Source organism: Hyperoodon ampullatus (genome assembly GCF_949752795.1).
Source record: "Hyperoodon ampullatus genome assembly, chromosome: 18".
Lineage (NCBI taxonomy): Eukaryota > Metazoa > Chordata > Mammalia > Artiodactyla > Ziphiidae > Hyperoodon > Hyperoodon ampullatus.
The window spans coordinates 14,862,781-14,886,684 of NC_136931.1; the positions used below are offsets into that span (position 1 = coordinate 14,862,781).

Below are 23,904 nucleotides of genomic sequence, written 5' to 3' on the forward strand. Positions count from 1 at the left end.
TCAAGATGGGGGTGGGCGGGCGGGCCTCAAGGCAGTTCCTCAGAAGTCAGCTTATCTCCCGTAGTTTCTGAAGGAATCATGGGGCATTCAACCAAAACTTGGGTCAGACTGTGGTTAAGCTTTGCCTACATGGCCTGTGTGGAGACATGTGTGTCACCAGGGTGAACCTGTTTTCCCTATATTCATGAAATATGGCTGAGTTCACACATTTTTGTAGCTCCATGGACAAGAAGGACCAGGAGGGAGAAAGTAAAGAGCCTAAAAAGAAAGAGCATAAAAAGAAATAGAGCTTATTGACACACTAACTGCAAGGGACAGGAATTAATTTGGAGAAGGATTTGTGCAATTCATTGCAAGAAGGCTCCAGCATTCTACATTGCCCCTTGGTGCGGGTCAGGGAGAAAGTAGCTTTGGCTAGAAAGGGGATGGAAGTCAGATACCAAAACATGAGCCTGACATAGCCCCTCTGCTTGTTCCTTGAAGGTCTTCTACTTCAGCATGACACTGCCCAAAAAAATGAAGCTACTCCTGCTCCTGGCTTCCCAGACGGCTGTCTTTGTTCTCTTCATCCTTCTGTACTCCCACAACTTCAACTCCCTGCAGGTGATGGAAGAACCCAAGCCCGCGTACATGCATGTGCTCATCCTGTCTTCATGGCGCTCTGGCTCTACTTTCGTAGGGCAGCTTTTTGGACAGCACCCAGATGTCTTCTACCTGATGGAGCCTGCCTGGCACGTCTGGATGACCTTCACACAAAGTACTGCCCAGAGGTTGCATATGGCAGTGCGGGATCTCATACGGGCCGTCTTTCTGTGTGACATGAGCGTCTTTGATGCCTACATGAAACCTGGCCCCCGAAAACAGTCCAGCCTCTTCCAGTGGGAAGGCAGCCGGGCCCTGTGTTCTCCACCTGCCTGCAACATCTTCCCGCGAGATAAGATCATACCCCAGGATCACTGTAGGCTTCTGTGCAATCAAGAGCCCTTTGAGGTGGTGGAGAAGGCCTGCCGCACTTACAGCCACGTGGTGCTCAAGGAGGTACGTTTCTTCAAACTGCAGGTGCTCTACCCGCTGCTGAGAGACCCTTCCCTCAACCTGCACATTGTGCATCTGGTCCGGGACCCCCGGGCGGTGTTCCGTTCCCGAGAACACACCACGAATGAACTCATGATTGACAGCCACATTGTGATGGGGCAGCATCTGCAGAAACTCAAAAAGGAGGATCAACCCTACTACGCAATGCAAGTCATCTGCCAAAGCCAGCTGGAGATCTTCAAGGCTGTGCAGTCCTTGCCCAAAGCCCTGAGGCAGCGCTACTTGCTCGTGCGCTATGAGGACTTGGTCCGGGACCCCCTGGCCCAGACTGCCCGAATGTATGAATATGCAGGGTTGAAATTCTTGCCCCAGCTCCAGACCTGGGTGCACAACATCACTCGAGGCAAGGGCATGGGTGAGCATGCCTTCCACACAGATGCCAGGAATGCCCTCAATGTCTCTCAGGCCTGGCGCTGGTCCTTGCCTTATGAAAAGGTTTCTCGGCTTCAGAAAGTCTGCAGGAATACCATGAATTTGCTGGGCTACCACCTTGTCACATCTGAGCAAGAGCAGAAAAACCTGTCACTGAATCTTCTGTCTACCTGGAGCCCCTCTGAGCAAGTCTACCAAGAGGTTGAGGAGGCTCTGTCTCCACCTGGCACCAACTTCAGCCATGTTAACTGATGGCAGCTTCTGAGCCTCGACCGTGTGTGTCACTGTATGCGTGAGCGTGAGCTGTGCCCAAACGTGTTCAAGTCGAGAAATCTTGGCGTCTCTGCTCATATCTAGAGAAGAGACTTAGGAACCTTATGTGAGGGGCACACTCCACCAACAAAACAGAAGTAATGTCTTTATTCTCTTCTTGGCCTTCTTACCTATGTATACCTCAGAGACTTTGTGGCCTGGGTCCTATGTGGCACCATGCAGTATCACTGGAGTAAATCCGTAAACTCTTCTGTCCACATCTTGCTCAGTGGGAAAGGAGAGAGACAGGAAAAACCAGGGAAATAGGTCTCCCACCAAACAGCCCACCAGCACATTCAACAGGGATGTGAACTCTGAGCCCTCAGAGAATGGGCAACAGGGTTGGATGCTTCCCTGTGAGCTTGGCCATCACAGCTATCCATTACCACAAATATGGAACAAAATCTCTGCACAACAGAGGAAGCTTTTAACTTCACGGGATGGCTGGGACCAATTTGGACATCAGTTCCCCTCAGTGTTTTCCTATTTTAACCTGTGAAGCTGTCATCTGTTAACACTAAAATTCCAAAATAAGATTCTGTTTGGAGTGTACATTTTTATGCTTTCTAATTGCTTAGTAGTAAATGCTCATTCTTATGGGATCCTAACTAAGAGCCTAAACATCTTTACAGATTTTTTTTTTTTTTTCTTTTGCGGTGTGCGGGCCTCTCACTGTTGTGGCCTCTCCCGTTGCGGAGCACAGCCTCCAGATGCGCAGGCTCAGCGGCCATGGCGCACAGGCTTAGTCGCTCAGTGGCATGTGGGATCTTCCCAGACCGGGGCACGAACCCGTGTCCCCTGCATCGGCAGGCGGACTCTCAACCACGGCACCACCAGGGAAGCCCTTTACAGATTTTTTTGACTGGAATATTTCATTTTTTAATTTTTAAAAAGTTTTTATTGAAATATAGTTGATTCACAATGTTGTGTTGGTTTCAGGTGTATTGCAAAGTGATTCAGTTATACATATATATATATATATATATATATTCTCATCTTTATAGATTTTTTAAAAATACTTTTGTTATTATCTATCACCCACACATAGAAAAAAATGTTAAGACAGTGTTTGGTTCAGATGATGGACTAAGTCTAAACTGATCAATACTGATAGATACACTGCCCTCTCAAGAATTTGTAGAAAGTAGACAGCTAGCAGCTAAGCCCTTTCTTGTGTGCAGCGTAAGCTATAATAATACCAGGTGTATCACTCTAGGTTCTGTAGTTCTTTTAATCTCATACCTCAGCCAGAGGACCTCGGTTATAATACGATTGGTGCTCTTCAGCTCTTCCTGGTCACCTCCCCTAACAAGAAAAGTTGTTTCCCCCAATCTTTGCAGGATTCCCCAGATCTAGTTTGTGTATCAGAATCACCTGTTAAAGATGTGTTTTGCCACGCCCTACGTCAGATCTGCTGGAAATGGAATCTCCCAGGAGAGGCTGGGATTCTGTATGTTTATCGGTTGACTCTGTGTAACTCTTCCACAGCCAGCCTGACAATGGTACACCTTGCCCTGGGCCGCAGCACTCTTTGCCTTCTTGCTCCAAGACAGGTGACTTTTCAGCACATGCCAAGTGTCTAAGCACTTACTCCTGACACAGGTGCTGTCCTCAGGTTGGAAGGAATAAGAAGGTCTGTGTATGTCTGGAACTCTGTGAACCTCTGGGTCCTGACTTTCCAAACATTTCACTTTATTCAATTCTGAGAGATACCATTATTTCATCTTTCCTTTTGTTCCCACGCCCACTCTTGACATGGTCCTCACTTCACAGAGCTCCCTTGATGTCAGATGGGAATTCTCCCGCTCCATTCCGCCGAGTAGCTCTTGGGCTGCACCACCACCTGAGATGCTTGAGTAGGCACCTTTGCCAGCTGGGTCTTTGATGTTAATTTATATGGACTTTAAAGGAGTGAATTTATTCTAATACCTAAACCCAAGCCACTCTAGACCCTCCTCGAGAGCCTAGAATCTCCCAGGCAAATGCTTCTTGCCTCTCCAAACCTTCCAAAACTATGAAAATTTCCCCAACGTTGAAAATAAGGCCAGTGCAGTAGGTGAAGGTGCAAACAGAGTGAAGAGGGCCAGTGAGGGGGAGAGACAGTGAAAGACTCGACCATCTCCGGTTTCCCCTCTGAAATTTCAGCCTCTACCTGAATTGTCTTAAAGTTAGCAACTTCCTTAGGAACCATCTCTGTGGGATGCTGGAGTACAGAGCTGCTTGCTTTTCCATCTCCAAAAGAGTCACCCATCCCAAGACAAGGAATAAGACTAGCCACATGGAAATCTCAGGATCTTATTTAAGATCTACTTTAAAACAGCTTTAAATTTCCTATATTCCAAGTCCTAAGTCAGATGAGGTCCAGATAGCTAGTAGCCATCCTCCTGAAAGAAAGCCTATACACTACCCTATATAGGAGCCACTGGCAGCTGTTTAGATTTAAATAAGCTAAAATTAAAATAAAATTCAGTTCTTCAGTTGCACTAGCCATCTTTCAAGTACTCAATAGCAACGTGTGGCTAGTGGCTACTGTACTAGACAGCACAGATAGAAATCATTTCCATCACTGCAAAAGTTCTATTGGACAGTTCTGGTCTAAATTAATTTCTATTTGTTTGTAGCATCTTATCCTTAACCTCAAATTGCACCCCGCCCAAAAAAGTTTAGAGAATATATAACAATACTATAATGGCACTTTTATATACCATAAAACTGTGCAGTATGAAATCATGCTATATAACCTCTAAAACTCTGACCTAGCCGCGCTTCCTTAGGCAGCAGCCATGGTGGGACAAGAGGATCCCGTGCAGCGGGAAATTCACCAGGACTGGGCGAACTGGGAGTACATTGAGGTCATCACCAGCAGCATCAAGAAAATCGCAGACTTTCTCAACTCGTTTCATAGGTCTTGTCGTTCAAGACTCGCAACACTAAATGAGAAATAGACAGCTCTTGAACAGAGGATAGAGGACACCGAATGAAGGGAGGGTGACAAACGGTGAGACCCTCACCTATAACTGTGCTACGCTGCTGCTGGGAAGTTGCTTTTACGGAACAAAAAGGCCTCGTGGGAAAGGCCCCAGCAGTCTTCAGCTCCTTCCTCTCTCCTTAAAGATCAACAGGGCTTATTCTTGTTTTTCTTTATTTCAAAAATGTGACCTTTGGGCTCTGCCATGTACACCCAGCAGTGTGATGTGGCGTGTGGGGAGGAATCCAGGGGAACTCTCAGAAACAACATTAGGCACTTTACCTCTTCAGTGATACTTTGTACAACTACCCGTCAACACATGTGAGGCGCTAAGAGCCAAAAGCCTGGGACTCTGTCCAGGTCCTCCCCACCTTTCTCTCTCTCTCCCTCTCTCTCAGCCTTTCCTTATGGCTCGCATTGCCTCTGCATTGCTTCTATAAATAGTCTGTCTCCGCCCCACCTTTGGCCGGGGGTGGGGAGCACTCCTGGCTGAGGAGCCCTGGTGAGGTGGCTGCCAGAGAACTCTGCTGCTAACCCACCAGTTTCTTGTCCTTTTGGGAAGGTCAAGGCCAGGCCTCCACTTGGCTTGAAAAGGGACATTTTCAGAGTTTTCTTTCTGTCACTTGGGGTGTCTTAACCTTTCATATTTCCCTAATAAACTCCTCAACTTTAAAATAAATAAATAAAAAAATAAATAAATAAATAAATAAATAAATAAATAAATAAATAAATAAAACAAACTCTGACCCAGTGCTGAGCGAGATTTAGAGAGCAATGGAACATCTCCTATTGAAGCGCTCAGGTGGCTGGCACCAGAGTTCAGGGACGCGAGTGGCAGTACATTCAGTTATGAAACATGGGGAATTCGGGGAGCTGAGAACCCACGATGCGTATAGAGGACTGTGTTCTGCAAAACAGCCTTTCCACTTTGGAGATATCTGTTCCAGCCCCCAACCCCCAAAATAGGAAGGCATTTGTGTGCCTCCCAAGCCTATTGAGCTGCATGGGATCTAAGGATGAGTTTGAACATAGATGAGGGATGAATTTGATCTAAATTTCTCAGGGCTAGTAATTAGGTTTGGGGAATGAGCTCTTTCATGTCTAGAGAAAACATAATGGCCTGAAATGCCTAATTGGGGGCTTCCCCAGTGGCGCAGTGGTTGGGAATCTGACTGCCAATGCAGGGGACATGGGTTCGAGCCCTGGTCCGGGAAGATCCCACATGCCGCAGAGCAACTAAGCCCATGCGCCACAACTAGTGAGCATGTGCTCTAGAGCCCGCGAGCCACAACTACTGAGCCTGTGTGCCACAACTACTGAAGCCCACACGCCTAGAGCCTGTGCTCTGCAACAAGAGAAGCCACCATGATGAGAAGCCTGCGCACCGCAATGAAGAGTAGCCCCTGCTTGCCACAACTAGAGAAAGCCCGTGCACAGCAACGAAGACCCAACACAGCCAAAAATAAATAAATTAAAACAAATTTAAAAAGAACATGGGCTCTAGAACTGGGTTGCCTGGGTGACTTTGCTATCACCAGTTGGTTGACCTCAGCAAGTCCCTTAACATCTCATGTCTCAGGTTCCCTTAGCTATAGGGTGGGTAGAATAATAGTAGTACCAACTCCTTGGAGTTGCCAGGAGAACTAATGAGTTAATCTACGGAACATGCTTAGAAAGCATCTGCTGCTCACAATTGTTAGCTGTGAATATCTTGGTAACAACACTGGTCTCGGCTCTCAAGGACTGTCTTCCATAATTTCTGGTAACATCCTTATTAAGGTGATGTTTAACAGCAGATCACAAACCCTTTATGGCATTTCTGATCATAATGATACCATTAGGAGATTGATAATATTCTGATATTCTAGTTTCTCAATATCTGTAGTTCTCAACCAGAGGTGATTTTGCCCCCCAGTGGACATTTGGCAACGCCTAGAGACATTTTTGGTTGTCACGCTTTGGGAGGGGGGTGTTTCTGGAATCTACTGGGGAGGGGCCTGGAGTGCTGCTAAACCTACAATGTACAGGAAAGCCCTCCCTTAACTAATATATGATAAATATATGAAGGACAGAGAGCTAATGATTCAAATAAATTTCTCTTCCATCTTCATTCAATTACATTCAATCTCACTCAAATGAGATTAAAAGCATCTTGACTGAGGAGATGTCATAACCTGGGCTCTTTTGATACCCACTCAAGTCATCTCAAAGGGAGAAGTGGAGGAGACATTATACCAATACAGAACAGCACCACGGAAGTCTGATGAGAGGAAGTGAGTGCAGCCAGGCTTCCCGGTCACTCACTGGCCAATCTATGCCTTAACCGGTCTTTGCTTGCGTCCACCCTAATGCAGTTAGCTGTAGCTTGAAGAGAAGAGTTTAAAGGGGCAAAACATGGTCATTTAGGGCCTTGGGGAAGATGGGCAGACAAATGAAGCCATGAGTAGACACTGTGCTAGACAAATGAGTTGTCTAACATGTCTGAGAACAGAAGAATCATTGACAAACGTCAAAAAGTTCCATGGGGGCTTCCCTGGTGGCGCAGTGGTTGAGAGTCCGCCTGCCGATGCAGGGGACATGGGTTCGTGGCCCCTCCAGGAGGATCCCACATGCTGCGGAGTGGCTGGGCCCGTGAGCCATGGCCGCTGAGCCTGCGCGTCCGGAGCCTGTGTTCCGCAGCGGGAGAGGCCACAGCAGTGAGAGGCCCGCGTACCGCAAAAAAAAAAAAAAAAAAAAAAAAGTTCCATGGGCACCACAGACTTGACATCACAGTTCCTCAGCCTTGTTTTTATTATCATCCCCTCACCCTCAACAAGCTTTTTGAGACATTTTTTCCCTAACTGCACCTCCGCCATGAAATGTTAATACCGCAAATACACTGCATGTCTGTTTTTGTATGGTGGCCCTTTGGAGGGTCACAAACCACCATAATATCTACTCTTTTTTTTTGGCCTCCCCAAAACTGCTTTTCACCCCCTTGGTAATTTTCACCTCCATTGGGAATGCATGCTTTAGACTACTGTCCCCAGTATTTTTAAAACTCCTTTCTCACCCAGCTCCTATCTTGTTTTCCTCAGCATGTCTTTTCATTTGTCATCTCCCCAGATTATGTTCCTTGCTCTCACCAATGATAGCTGTACCTTGTTCATCAGTAATTGAATGTGATTATGTAAAATAACACATATAAGTGTAATCTGTAAACTGTAAAGAGCATGAAAACGCTGGTTATTATTAGTAGTAAAATAATAATACAAGTAATTCTTGACTGCTGTCCTCCCTGCCAGCCCTAATCCTAACCATTTGGCATGGTCCAGCTTTCCTTGCCAATTTTCACATTGGCTTCTTATGATCCTGGATGAACAATAAGAAAGCTAGTTTTTTTTTGTTGTTGTTGTTGTTGTTGTTTTGCAGTATGCGGGCCTCTCACTGTTGTGGCCTCTCCCGTTGCGGAGCACAGGCTCCGGACGCGCAGGCTCAGCAGCCATGGCTCATGGGCCTAGCCGCTCTGCGGCATGTGGGATCTTCCCGGACCGGGGCACGAACCCGTGTCCCCTGCATCGGCAGGCGGACTCTCAACCACTGCACCACCAGGGAAGCCCAGGAAGCTAGTTTATGGTTTGTTTGTTTTTTAAGTTTATGACAAGAGTTGGTAATAAATGGAATAGGAACGTAAAATAGGTTCATAAAGAATAAGGTACGTTTCAGAAAAAGTTAGCCATTGCTCTACCCTAAATCAATGTGGACTTAAATGACTAACTGCCTATAATTTAAACATGTTGAATGAAAAGAAATAAAGGCTCCTATTATTTTATGTAGTGGTAAGGTGAATGATTGTCTGATCCATCATAAACCAAACTATGAGACCTTAGCAGGTGCAACACACACACACACACAGGCCATTCTAGATGCAAATAAGCTTTAAAAAGTTGACTACACTAAATTTAACTGGGTTTTCAAATGTGAGACCCTCAGAACTTCAAATATGTTTATGTGCGTATTAAGAAGGGATTAGAGAATATAGCAGTTCTCCCAAACTTCTTTGACCAAGGACATTTTCATCCTGTTAACATCTGTCAGTAGAATGTTTTGAGAAAGAGCAGTTGGAGAGATGCTGACTTATCTTCAGCACTCATAACCCTGGACGTTCCCAGCACTCTGGCTTCTCCTTGCCTTCTCCCAAGCCCAAGCAGGCAAATTCTGAATGGAGAGAATCACATGAGGGCAGCTTAGTTCACAGGCAGTTATAATCACCTCCGTCAATTTATGATCACTCCAACACTCCCCTGCCACCCTTTCCCCCTCTCCATAAGAACTTGCAGGTTTAGAAAAGCCTTTCAAGACCTGTCCCTTGCATCCCTCTCTAATAACGCCCTCTTAGACTCTACTTCCCCCGTCTCAAATGTGAAGTTCTACCAATGTACCACGTCTGGATCTTAGATCGTGCTGCTTCTCCCACCTGCAATACCCTGTGCTGTCCCACCTTCAACTTCTCTGGCTCATTTTTTTGATCCCTCAGTTCTCAACTAAAACATATCCTCTGGAAGTTTTTCCTGGCTTGATCCTTAAGCCTCTGTTGAATGCCACTTTTACGTGCTTTCTATTATAGCATTTATCACATTGTAATAAAACTGCCCAATTTAAGCAGCCGCATAGCACAGGGAGATCAGCTCGGTGCTTTGTGACCACCTAGAGGGGTGGGATAGGGAGGGTGGGAGGGAGGGAGACACAAGAAGGAAGAGATATGGGAATATATGTATATGTATAACTGATTCACTTTGTTATAAAGCAGAAACTGACACACCATTGTAAAGCAATTATACTCCAATAAAGATGTTAAAAAACAAAAAACTGCCCAATTTATGTGTTCTTTGAGCTCTTTGAGAGCAGAGTCTATCTTATTCACTGTGGTATAACCAATGCTTAGCACAGTTCCTAGCATCTAGTAGGCACACAATAAATATTTGTTTAATAAATGAAAGCTTGATCTCAGCCTCATTTTATGTAAAGGGATCAGTCTTTATGTGATGCTTTTTAAAAGGCCAATCACAGAAACACAGTGACATATTTAAAGATTCAGATAAGAAATAACCAACATTTAAGAGTTTCCTGTCTGAGTGAAATAAGGGAAGTTGAATCTTAAAGCCAACAGCTCTGAAGTGCTAGGTCAAGTGGGGTGGCAGGTGGGAGGGTGGATAAAGCAGAGATTCAAAAATTAAGTTGAATTGTATTTCTAATAGTGATACATATTATCATAGCAAGAGAAGCTGCAAATTATGCTGGTTGTCTAAAGACCTGCATGTGTTCACAGGGTGTATGAACTAACCAACTGCCATCTGGAAGCAGGTGGCAAATACTTGCTTAGTGATCGCCTTCCAACTGTTTCTTAGCCAAATCTCCAAGCAGAAAGGCTTGTTTTTTTATTGCCTCTCCACCCTCATAATGGCAACATTTTGTTTAAGGAATGTCTTGGGGGCATAGAGTCACCTTTGATTCTTTCTTTTCTTTCACTTTCCACAATCCTGTTCATCAGCAAATCCTGTTAGCTTGACTTCCAAAATGTACCCTGAATCAGACCATCTCCACTCAACATCTGCACTGCTACAATGTTCATCCAAACCAACCTCAAATCTCACCTGAACTGCTGCAGGAACCTCCTAACAGGCCTCTTCTTGCCCTGCCCTCATAGTTCACCTCCCATTTACTAACCAGAATGACCTATCTAAAGGGTAAATTAGATGCCAATTCTCCGCCTAAAGTCCTCCAGTAAATTATAGCCCAGGTGACTGTAAAAAGGAGAATGGATAAATAAGTTGGTAAATTCATAACATGCAACACTATTCAGTAATAATATTGAATAGTTGATACATGCAACATGGATGCCTCGCAAAAGCATTAGGCTAAGTGAAAGAAATTCTACATGAAAGAGTTCATACTATATGATTTCTTAATATGTACAGTTGTAGACCAGGAAAAAACTAATATACAGTAGAAAAAAATAATAACAGTGGTTGCCTCTGAGAGCAGGGAGGTGATGGAGATTGACGGGGAAGAGATATGAGGGAACTTTGTTGGGTGATAGAAATGTTTCATATCCTGACGGGAGTTTGGGTTGCACAGGTGCATGAATCTATCAAAACTCAATGACCATACACTTAAGACTTATGTACTTCATTGTATGCAAAATTTACCTCAAAAGAAAAAAAAACTGCAAACAAATATTGAATTCTAGTTAATGATACACATGCGAGAGAATTTAGAAGTTACTGATGTCTGTAACTTACTTTGCATTGCATCCAAAAATACATCAGAGTGAATGATATAGATAAATGGACAGATATGATACAACAAATATAACAAAATGTTAATGGTAGAATCTTAGTAAGGAGAATATGGGTATTCACTGTGAAATTCTTCCAACTTTGCTGTTTAGAATTTTTCATACTAAAAAGTGGGGTTTCCCTGGTGGCGCAGTGGTTGAGAGTCTGCCTGCCGATGCAGGGGACACGGGTTCGTGCCTCGGTCCGGGAAGATCCCACGTGCTGCGGAGCGGCTGGGCCCGTGACCCATGGCTGCTGAGCCTGCGCGTCCGGAGCCTGTGCTCCGCAACGGGAGAGGCCACAACAGTGAGAGGCCCACGTACCGACCGCAAAAAAAAAAAGAAAAAAAAAGTGATGGGGAAATAAAACCCCTAAGGTGACCACACTTCTGGAATGGCAGGGTGAGAAGCTCATCTCCCCACTGAAACATTTAACTAGTGAAAATTATTATTTAAAAACCAACCATTTAAAATCTATGGGTATTGTCCTAAGAGTATACAGAAAATGGAGAAACATTTATTCAAGAAAGTTTAGTAAATCTTGATAAGAACAGTAAGAGTCTATGGTATTTGAGCCACTGTCTGATCCTATCTCCTCCCAGCTCACTGTGACATAAGTTCTACTTCAAGCAGGGAGGTCAAAGAAGACAGGACTCCCTTTCCGTTCAGCTCCTAGTCTAGGACTATGGTTTCACCCAAGGAAGGGCAAGTGGCCAGCATGTCATCCCTTTTTCTGGCAGCGGCCTGGACTGGGACTCCCTTCCAAATCCCAGGTCCCACTCATAGGGTGGAAGCTTTACCTAGGCACAGAAAGCTGAGAATATTGGGTCCCAATTGCCCTCACCCCAGCTCACTCATAGATTCCATGCCAGGAGGGCAAGCCCAAAAGACTAGGGGCTGCCATCCACATCCAATGCCCCACTCGTGGAGCAACCCAGGTTTATCACTTCAGAAGAAGTGGACCACAGTCCCTGCCTCTGCCCTACTCTAATGCAGTAGTACAGGCATTCTGTTGGAGGATGGGGGAGAGGGAGGCCATAAGAACAGAGAGCTCAGACACTTCTCTGGTGGCGCAGTGGTTAAGAATCCACCTGCCAATGCAGGGGACACAGGTTCGAGCCCTGGTCCAGGAAGATCCCACGTGCCACGGAGCAAATAAGCCCGTGCACCACAACTACTGAGCCTGTGCTCTAGAGCCCACGAGCCACAACTACTGCAGCCCGTGTGCCTAGAGCCTGTGCTCCGCAACAAAGAGAAGCCACTGCAGTGAGAAGCACACGTACTGCAACAAAGAGTAGCCCCTGCTCACCGCAACTAGAGAAAGCCTGTGCACAGCGTCAAAGACCCAACGCAGCCGAAAAATAAATAAATAAATTTATTTTAAAAAAAGACAACGTAGTAGTAGTATGAAGGCAGACAAATATATCAATGGAATAGATCAATCAATCCATGCATAAATGGTCAAATGATCTTTGAAAGGGTGCCAAGACAACTCAATGAAGAAAGAATAGTGCTTTTCTTTTTGTTTTTTAATAAGTTTACTTATTTTTATTTATTTATTTTTGGCTGCGTTGGGTCTTCGACGCTGTGCACGGGCTTCCTCTAGTTGTGACAAGCAGGGGCTACTCTTTGTTGTGGTACGTGTGCTTCTCACTGCAGTGGCTTCTCTTGTTGCAGGGCACGGGCTCTAGGCGGGCTTCAGTGGTTGTGGCTTGTGGGCTCTAGAGCACAGGCTCAGTAGCTGTGGTGCATGGGCTTAATTGCTCTGCGGCATGTGGGATCTTCCTGGACCAGGGCTCAAACCCACGTCCCCTGCACTGGCAGGTGGATTCTTAACCACTGTGCCACCAGGAAAGAATAGTTTTTTCAACAAATGGTGCTAGGACAATTTGATATCCATATGTAAAAGAATGAAGTTGGACTTCTACCTCACACCATATACAAAAATTAACTATGATCTATTATCATAGGCCTCTTTTGTAAGAGCTAAGACTATAAAACTCTGAGAAGAAAACATAGAAGTAAGTCTTCATGACTCTTGGTTAGGCAGTGGTTTCTAGGGTATGACATTAAAAGAACATGCAACTAAAGAAAAAAGAGATGTCGAACTTAATTAAAATTAAAAACTTCTGTGTTTCAAAGGACACCATCAAGAAAGTGAAAAGACAACCTGCAGAATGGGAGAAAATATGTGCAAATCATATATCTGATAAGGAACTTGTATCTGGAATATATGAAGAACTGTTACACTTCAACAATAAAAAGATAAATAACCTAATTTAAATGTATATATGTGTAACTGAATCACTTTGCTGTACACGTGAAACTAACACATTGGAAATCAACTATACTTCAATTTAAATAAATAAAAACTATACAGTGCTGTATGTCAATTATATCTTAATAAAACTGTAAAAAAAACAGTACATAAAAAGACACAATGAGATACCCACTAAGATTGCTGAAATAAAAAGATAATAAATGTTTGGCAGGTCCTCAAAAGGTTAAACATAGAGTCACCATATGAAATAGCAATCTCACTCCTAGTTATGTGCCCAAGAGAAATGCAACCATTTACCCACACTTGCATACAAAATCTTGCATGTGAATGTTCATAGCAACATTATTCATAATAGCCAAAAAGTGGAAACAACCCAAATGTTCATCAACTGAATGACTGGATAAACACAAGTAGCATATTTATACAGTGTAATACTATTCTGCGTAAAGAGGAATGAAGTACTGATACATGCTACAACATGGATAAACCTTGCAAACGTTATGCTAAGTGAAAAAAGTCAGTCACAGAAGACTATATATTGTATTATTCCATTTACATGAAATGGCCAGAATAGGCATATTCAGACAGACAGAAAATATATTAGTAGTTGCCTAGGGCTGGGGGTGAGAGCGGGGTGTGAAGGTAGAAAGTGAATATTAATGGCTATGGGATTTCTTTTGGGGGTGATGAAAATGTTCTAAACTTGATGGTGGTGATGGTTGCACAATTCTGTGAACATATTAAAAACCGTTGAATTGTACACTTTAAATGGGTGAATCGTATATGAATTATGTCTTTTTTTTTTCGCCGTGCAGCTTGCGGGATCCTAGTTCCCTGACCAGGGATTGGACCTGGACCCTTGGCAGTGAAAGTGTGGAGTCCCAACCACTGGACCGCCAGGGAATTCTCTGAATTATGTCTTAATAAAGCTGTTAAAACAAACAAAACAGAAACCTCCAGGGGTTTCCAACCCACGTGGCCCTTCTCTCCTCATTCACTCACCTGCATCCATGTTCTCCACTTTCTACCAGATTTCCTGGACTTTGTATGTGTGGTTCCTGCTTAGAACATTCTACCCCAAATTATCTCAAGCTGACCTTATTATTATTTACTCTCGATTCAAATGAATCCTCCTCAGAAACATTTTTCCTGACCATCCCAACTAAAGCAGTCTCTCCCCCTTAAAATGGTCTCTTTTACATTCTTTCAAGGAACAAAAAATAAAGTAATTCAGATATTCAGCTGATGCGTGTCAGGTAGCACCTCAAAGTTAGCTAACTCCCTGAGCTGAAGCAGAATTGAAGTTTTTATAAGGCAAGAGCAGAAAGGGGTATATGGTTATGGTATTGTCCCAAGCTGCAATTTTCTTTATCTGTAACTGCTGCAAAACACTGCAGTTTAAAAGGGTGGGATATATTGGGATATTCATGCCTCTTTCTTGTAATTGCTGGTGTAGTCTTATTTTGGTAGCAGTTGAAAGGGTTCTTTTGAGAGCTATCTTTGTAAGCCTTCTCAATCATCTAATGCTAATTCAGTTCATGGGAAGGACTGATAGAAAGGGGAAAAAGAGGAAAGGAAAGGAGAAAGAAAAAAAAGGAGGTAAAGCCTGAAACAAGGAAAAAGCAGGGTCTGTTTCAATTCTTTAGGACACGTCTCAGTATCTGAAATTGTCTTAGTTATTTGTTTGCATGTTTATTTTCTGTCTCCTCTACCACTAGGATGTTACTGTCTTGTTTGTCCACATAGTAGATGCTTAATATGCGGTGGCTGATTGACCAAATTCAACACCAACATGATAATCTAAGGTGAAAGCATGAGCAAATATTTTGGAACTTTCTAACCACTCCTCTCATTTCTCAGGACTATAACGAACTGTCACCTGGGTGCTTAGAGAATTAAAAATTCTTGGATCACACCTCCACAGACTGGTTCATCTGTGCTTTAACTATACATCTGCCTGCCTACAGAAACAAATATTTTAAAAGGTAAGGAAAAATCTGTGTGACAGTCTGGGCAGTGCTTCCATTGCCTCGAACTCGACACTAGGATTGTTGATTATATAGGAGGAACTGGAATAAACCTACTGCAATTTTATGCAGGGGTTTCAAGTCTTTAATTCAAGCTTGCTTCTTCCTAGAAGTACGAGTGGAGTCATTGTGCTTAGTTACTTCTGCAATTGCTAGAGGTTAGGAACAAAGACTCAAAGAATTTAAGTGCTGGAAGGAACCTCAGGCATTACTTAGCTTCTTTCTTATCAGATGTTTCTTATCGTCTGTATCCAAAATATCAAGATTTTACCTTCTAAGAACACTTCCCTGCTCAAAGCATTTTCTCAGGCCAGTACCACTGGCATTACCTAGAAGTCTGTTTGGAAATGCAGAATTTCAGACCCCGTTCCAGAGCTATGTAGTCAGAATTTGTAATTTCACCTGACCCCCAGGTGACTGGTGTGCAGTCTGAGAAGTGCCGCAGCACTTCTGGACATGCTGAACCAGGGCCTACTATCTCCAACAGCATGCATTTATCATTAGCACTTACCTGCAAGCTGGACCAATGGAACAAGGAAAATTCATAAGTGAAAAGTTTTCCCAAATGTCTCCTGTAGAATTCGAAGACCTGTGTATTCGGGAAAGAAAAGAAGAGGCTCAAAGGATAAAACTCAAAAGTAATTACAAAGCTTACTGGTAAAATGGTGATAATTGTTTTGAACTGGGTGATGAATACATTGAGATTGAGATTCATTAAACTACTCTCTCTACTTTTGTGTATATTTGAAAGTTTCATAATAAAAATTTTTTAAAATTGTGTTTTATTCACACTGCTTATCTTTTTTTTTTTCCGGCCACGCCATGTGGCACGAGGGATCTTAGTTCCCCGACCAGGGATTGAACCCTTGCCCTCTGCATTGGGAGTCTTAACCAATGGACCACCAGGGAAGTCCCCTGAAAGTTTCATAATAAAATATTTTTTTTAAAGTAGTCTCAAGTTTGGGACTTCCCTGGTGGCACAGTGGGTAAGACTCTACACTCCCAATGTAGGGGGCTCAGGTTTGATTCCTGGTCAGGGAACTAGGTCCCACATGCATGTCGCAACTAAGAGTTTGCATGCCACAACTAAGGAGCCCACGTGCTGTAACTAAGACCCAGCGCAACCAAATAAATAAAAATTAATTAATTAATTTTTTAAAAAGTAGTCTCAAATTAGTGATAACTACCAGTCCCACCAAGAGGCACTTGTGGTGAGAAAGTGTAGTCAAGAATGTTGCATATCTTGGGACTTCCCTGGCGGTCCAGTGGTTAAGACTTCACCCTCCAATGCAGGGGGTGTGGGTTTTATCCCTGGTTGGGGAGCTAAGATCCCACATGCCTCAGGGCCAAGAAACTAAAACCTAAAACAGAAGCATTTTTTTTTTTAAGAATTTATTTATTTATTTATTTGGCTGTGTTGGGTCTTCATTGCTGCACGAGGGCTTTCTCTAATTGCAGCGAGCAGGGGTTACTCTTCATTGCGGTACGTGGGCTTCTCACTGTGGTGGCTTCTCTTGCTGCAGACCACGGGCTCTAGGCACGCAGGCTCCAGTAGTTGTGGCTCATGGGCTCAGTAGTTGTGGCTCGTGGCCTCTAGAGCACAGGCTCAGTAGTTGTGGTGCACGGGCTTAGCTGCTCCGCGACATGTGGGATCTTCCCGGACCAGGGCTCGAACCCATGTCCCCTGCATTGGCAGGTGGATTCTTAATCACTGAGCCACCAGGGAAGCCCCTAGAAGCATTACTGTAACAAATTTAATAAAGACTTTAAAAATGGTCCACATCAAAAAATCTTAAAAAAAAAAGAATGTTGTGCCTCTGCCACAAAGTAAAGGCTGAAGGAGAATGGGGAAGAACTAAGGTTTATGGACCAGACCCCTTAGGTACATTCCTTCATTTAATCCCCCATCACAGCTCTGTTAGGTAACACCACCTTAACCAAGTGATTGAATTTAGCATCACCAATCCTGGGACAAAATGGTACTGTACGCCCTAGATGGAGTGTATGGGGAAGTACACATCCTCGTTGATGTGGTCCTCGCACCAAAAATGTCTCACCTGAATCTAAACAGGAGGCAGCAAACGCTGAACAGAGGACATTCTACCAGACAATGGGCGTGGACTCTTCAAAAGTGTCAATATCATGACAGACAAAAGATTTAAAAAGTAAGGTGAAGTGCTTTAAATTAAAGGAGACTAAAGAGGTATGACATCTAAATGCAATGGGTGAACTTTGATTGGATCCTAGATTCAAAAAAGAAACACTAAAAAAAGTCATTGTAGAGACTTCCCTGGTGGTCCAGTGGTTAAGACTCCGTGCTTCCAATGCAGGGGGCACAGGTTCAATCCCTGGTCAAGGAACTAAGATCCGGCATGCATGCGGTGTGGCCAAAAAAAAAAAAAAAAAAAAAAGAATCATCTAATATATTGTCCATTTTCCAAGTTTCTAATTGTCCCCACAATGACTTTTTAAAAAAATAAATAAATTTATTTATTTATTTATTTTGGCTGCAATGGGTCTTTGTTGTGGCAGCGTGTGGGCTCTTCGTTGTGGTACATGGGCTTCTCTGGTTGTGGCACGCAGGCTTAGTTGTGGTATGTGGGATCTTAGTTCCCTGACCAGGGATTGAACCCGGGCCTCGGCATTGGGAGCACGGAGTCTTAACCACTGGACCACCACGGAAGTCCCCAAGATGATTCTTTAAAAAATATATATTAAATGTACTGGGTGTGACTAAAACAACAACAACAACCTTATGATGTAAGTGGTAACCCTCTTTTAGAGACTGGGAAACTTAAGTTCAGAGAGATAAAGGGACTTGCTCAAGAATCCACAGCTGGTAAATGGCAGCGCCAAAACAGGCCCAGATCTCCCTGACTCCAAAGCACAAGCTCCTGGCTGGTGGATGCTTCTTCCTCTGCAGCATCCCCAGGAAGCAAGAGATAGGGCTGTGTCTCCAAGGAGATGGTAAGGGTTGTAAAGAGGCACCATGCATTGCTATGCCACGAGCAGTCATTCATTTATTCAAAATTTAATTTCTGTGTGACAATGATAAGCAAAAACAGGCAGTCCCTAGACTCAGGTTGCTTACAGCCTAGTGGAGGAGACAGATGTTGATCACATGTTGGAAACACTCAAAGGAATATATATATATATATATATATATATATATATATATATAACAAAAGGAGATCAGAGCAATGAAGAAAAGGAAGCTGGCCAAAGCAGAGGGTCAGCAGAAGACTTCTATGAGTTGTGCTTTAAAGACTGAATAGAAGTTAATGATACAGACAGAAGGAAAAGTGTGAGCAAAAGGCCTATGGCAGGAGGGAGCATGACCTTGCAGTAGGAAAGCTCCAAGAGCCGGCAGGTGTGTGGTGCAAGGTAAGAATGGAGGAAAGTAGGCAGGGTCTGACCATGTAGGACCTTAAAGACCATGCTAGGAATTCTGTTCAATTTTAGAAGCAATGGAAAGTTACTAAAGGGTTTAAGCAAGTGACAACATGAGATTTCAAGTTAAAAAAAAAAAAAAAAAGAAACATTTTGGCTGCAACGTACCAGTTAAGAGATTGTGGTAACCTGTGGTTACTTGTATAAGAATGAGAGTGGAGATGGAAGGGGCCACATCCAGAGGATATTTGGGCAGACTGGATATGGGGAAATGCAGGAAAAGGAGGTACTGAAGATGTCTTAGGTTTGTAGCTTGTGCAGTTGGATGGAGATGCCATTCTCGGAGAAGGAACACTGGAAGAAGGCCAGATATGGGAAGATGTAACGTGAGTCATATCTTGGAAATGAAGAATTGGTGGTGCTTTTGAGACCTCCAAGTGGAGATGCAAGAAGGCAGCTGGATGTGCAACTCTGAAGTTCAGAAGAGAAGTCTGGACTAGAGATGTACATTTGGGAGTCATCAACTTATGGCTACTGAAGCGTGGATAAGGTGGCCTCAGAAAGGGAGGATTTAGTCAGTGGGAACCTCTGCTTCTTAAAGGGAAGGCTTTGATGCAGAAATATTGGAAGGGAGCAGTAGTGGGGCTGAGTCACGAGCCTGAGCGAGAAGTGTGGGCTGGGAGAGAACCTCAGTGTCACTCTCACTGCTTCTAGAAGCAATGTGTTCCTGCCAGCAGTGGGGTCACCTTCACTATTTTTGGAGGATGGCTCATGCGTTTCTCTACCTGGTGGGCTCTCCTATTCACCCTCTAGGCAAGCCTCTGCTGGCAGCCCCCATGTCTCCTGCCACTGCTTCCGGGGGGAAGGTGTTCTGCCCCCAGGCTTCTCTCCTAGTGTCCTTCAAACTATACCATAATTTATTTATTAAGCAATTAATTAGTTGATTAACCAATGCCTTAGTGATAGGCAACATTTGGGGGCAAAAATTATGGTATAACCATACGTTGGAATACTATGTGGCAGGAGAGAGAGAGAGAGGGAGGTGGAAAGAGAGAGACAGAGAGAGGTACTTCTCTGCGTTCATATATGGAAAGCTCCCTAATTCCCCAATATACACACATTGTGAAAGAAAAAAGAAAAGTACAAAACTGTGATTTTATGCTATCTTTTGTACTAATGGGGAATATAAATCTGTATTCCAATTTACTTGTATACGCCTAGAGAAAGTATGGAAGGATACACGGGACACTAAAAACAGTGACCCCATAGGGGATAAGGCAGGGTGGATTGCAGAGACGATAAATAAGGACGAAACTTATTATGACTCTGTTTACTTAAAATTTTTTGAACCTTGTGACTATATCACCTATTCAAAAAATTAAATTGTAAAATATGGAAAAATGTTATTTTCCAATATGTTTCATATTTTATATTTTTTAATGAAACTGATTTTAGTGCTCCCACCCCCAAAGATAACATTTTGCAGACATATAATACAATATCGTAACCAGGATATTAACACTGATACAGTCAAGATACAGACAATTTCCATCACCATTGTGTGCTATGTTTTAAATCTTGAAGATGGATGGTCTATTAAATAAAATAACATGTTTTACAAATCAGTGTGTTTAGTACACATTAAAAAAAAGTCTGGAAGGAAATTCAGCACAACAAAATGGTAACAGTGGTCATCTCTGGTCACGAGGAATACAGGGGGCTTAACTTTTTTTTTTTCCTTTTTAGTTTCATGGTAGTTTTCTCTTTTCTGAGGTGAAATTCACATAACATACAATTAACCATTTTAAACTGTATACTTCAGTGGAATTTAGTGTATTCATGATGTTGTACAACCACCTCTCTTTAGTTTCAAAACTTTTTCATCGCTCTAGAAGAAGACCCCATATCCATTAAGTAATCACTCGCTAGCCTCCTATCGCCAGCCCCTGACAATCTGCTTTCTATCTCTATGGATTTGCCTATTCTGGATATTCCATACAGAAGGAATCACACAATATGTGACCTTTTGTGTCTGGCTTTTTTCACTTAGTATAATATTTTCAAGGTTCACCCAAGTTGTAGCAGTATCAATACTTCATCCATTTTTATGGCTAAATAATATCCCATTTTGTGTACACATCATAATTTGTTTCTCTGTTCATCCATTAATGGACATTTGGGTTGTTTCCACCTTATGGCTATTGTAAATAGCGCTGCCAAGAATATTCATGAACAAGTTTTTGTTTGGACTCCTATTTTCAATTATTTTGGATATAAATGTAGAAGTAGAATTGCTAACAATTCTGTTTATCTTTTTGAGGAATCAACAAACTGTTTTCCACAGCAGCTGTACCATTTTACAGTCCCACAAGCTACATATGAGAGTTCCTAATTCTCCATAGCCTTGCCAACACTTGTTATTTTATCATTTGTCTGTTTATCATAGCCATCTTAGTGGGTGTGCAGTGATATCTCATTGTGGATTTGATTTGCATTTCCTTAATGATCAACAACGTCAAACACCTTTTCATGAGCTTATTGGTTACTGAGTATCTTTTTTGGAGAAATGTCTCCAAAGCATGTGCTATTTTTAATTGTATCATTGATGATGTATTTTAAAACAGAGGGATTAAATTTTACATTACTGCTCCTGAAAAAAATTTTCTCTTATTACTGATGAAAATTAAAATTTCGGAATGGTATCTCATTGCATTAGTTAAGGCAATGGAAGCTGCTATAACAAATCCCCAAATGTTTGATGGCTCAAACACAATTGAAGTTTCTTTCTTGCACAGATAAAGCCCAACATGTTCAGTAAATGGCTCTTCTCTAAGTGGTAATGCAGGTACTTGGGCTCCTTCCATTATGTGCTCTGCCATCTTCAACTCAAGGCTTCTATGGTGGCACTGGTCCAGTATTTGTAAAAGGATTTTCAGTGAGGCTGGACACCAAGCACCAATAGCACCAATTTACCTTTTTTCTTTCTTTTTTTTTTTTTAGGTATAGAAATGGAGAGTGTTCAGTGTTAGATTAATCTCAGGTAGAGACTTTCCACAGTAGATGCTACACAAAGATAAGGAAGCTAAGTTCAAGAGGCTGCCAAGAATGTGGGTATGTATTGCACCATGGGGTATATGTTGGAAAGAAAGAGAAGAGTAACAATACAGGGGAGTATATGGACTTAGGAGGAAAGTGTGGAGAGATCAGAGGGTTGAATAATGTCTAGGTGTAAAGTGTGATTGAGTTGGAGGGGAAGAAGATTGTAGTGAGTTAATTATACATCAGGATTTAAGAGTCCTAAAATAGTCTAGTTCAAGATCATGATAAAGAACAAGGAGTAGGGACTTCCCTGGTGGCACAGTGGTTAAGAATCCGCCTGCCAGTGCAGGGGACATGGGTTCGAGCCCTGGTCCGGGAAGATCCCACATGCCGCGGAGCAGCTAAGCCCATGCGCCACAACTACTGAGCTTGCACTCTAGAGCCCGTGAGCCACAACTACTGAAGCCCATGTGCCTAGAGCCTGTGCTTTGCAACAAGAGAAGCCACTGCAATAAGAAGACCATGCACTGCAATGAAGGGTAGCCCCCGCTCGCCATAACTGGAGAAAGCCTGCGCACAGCAACGAAGATCCAATGCAGCCAAAAATAAATAAATTAATTTATTTATTATTAAAAAAAAAGAACAAGGTGTGTCTGTGGGAGTGGGTGGCCATAATGGGGTAAGATTTATATATAGTTCCTCAAGTTCGAGATAGGCAGGAGGCCGTTATAGGTGTTGGCTGGGTTATCCACAGAAATACTGAAATTTCCCACATGTCAAGGCCCTAAGTAAATAAAGGAGAGTGTACAGAAAGGGTATAAAGTAATATAGCCTATATTTTATTTATTTAAAACAAAGTTTTTTTTTCTTGCAGTATGCGGGCCTCTCACTGTTGTGGCCTCTCCCGTTGCAGAGCACAGGCTCCGGACGTGCAGGCTCAGCGGCTATGGCTCACGGGCCTAGCCACTCCATGGCATGTGGGATCTTCCCAGACCGGGGCACGAACCCATGTCCCCTGCATCGGCAGGTGGACTCTCAACCACTGCACCACCAGGGAAGCCCCCTATTTTTAAAATTTTTATTGGAGTATAGTTGATTTAAAATGTTGTGTTATAGCCTATATTTTAAAGGATAGTTATTGCATGACTCTGAGAGACTAGAAATCCTGAAAGGACAGTAAGTTAGATTTCTAGACCAGGTGAAAAAAAAGCAATTTCAAGCTGGCTGTAGGGGTGGCAGTATCTTTGGGAGAACAGCCAAGTTATGGTTAAAACAAAGAGGTGAAGGAACTATGATCAACAATTTGGGAATGGCAGGGAATTTTAATCTGCCACGGAAGAAGAATTACAGGGGGAAAGAATGGAAAGAGGAAGCATCAGGCTGGAGGGAGCTAAAAGTATGGGAATTTCTACAGCAATATCACAAACTAGATAATGTGAAAATGTTTGCGCTTCAAAACACCTAGATATGTTAGATAAAATCTAACATACACTTTTTCAGATTCAGAGCTAACTTTGCAAGAGGGTAAGGGTACCTCCCAAGGAGCACAAGTAAAGAGGGAACTGAAAACCAGGAAAAAAGATTATGGTTATGCTGGTGCTATCTCAGTAACCAAGAGGACTGGATTTTAAGACTACGAGAGGAAGCCTTAGGCCCATGTAAGGCAGGGAGTTGTAATTTAAACTCTGCATGAAGTCAGGACCCTTCAAGTGCTAAGCTTGAATGAAGGAGACAAAGAAGCACACTACATAGTGATCAAGGGCTCAATCCAAGAAGATGATATAACAATTGTAAATATTTATGCACCCAACATAGGAGCACCTCAATACATAAGGCAAATACTAACAGTCATAAAAGGGGAAATCGACAGTAACACAATCATAGTAGGGGACTTTAACACCCCACTTTCACCAATGGACATATCATTCAAAATGAAAATAAATAAGGAAACACAAGCTTTGAAAGATACATTAAACAAGATGGACTTAATTGATATTTATAGGACATTCCACCCCAAAACAACAGAATACACATTCTTCTCAACTGCTCATGGAACATTCTCCAGGATAGATCACATCTTGGGTCACAAATCAAGCCTTGGTGA

The 23,904-nt window shown here is 43.0% G+C and overlaps 1 protein-coding gene across 1 annotated transcript; it reads left to right on the top strand.

Moving 5' to 3' along the window:
* Positions 1-498: 498 nt before the first annotated feature.
* CHST4 (carbohydrate sulfotransferase 4) lies at positions 499-1,715 on the top strand (the record flags this gene model as incomplete). The annotated part of the gene is given in 2 exon segments (XM_079724030.1): positions 499-1,674; positions 1,677-1,715. Coding segments are annotated over 2 exon segments (1,215 nt in total).
* Between the last annotated feature and the right edge of the window lie 22,189 nt (positions 1,716-23,904).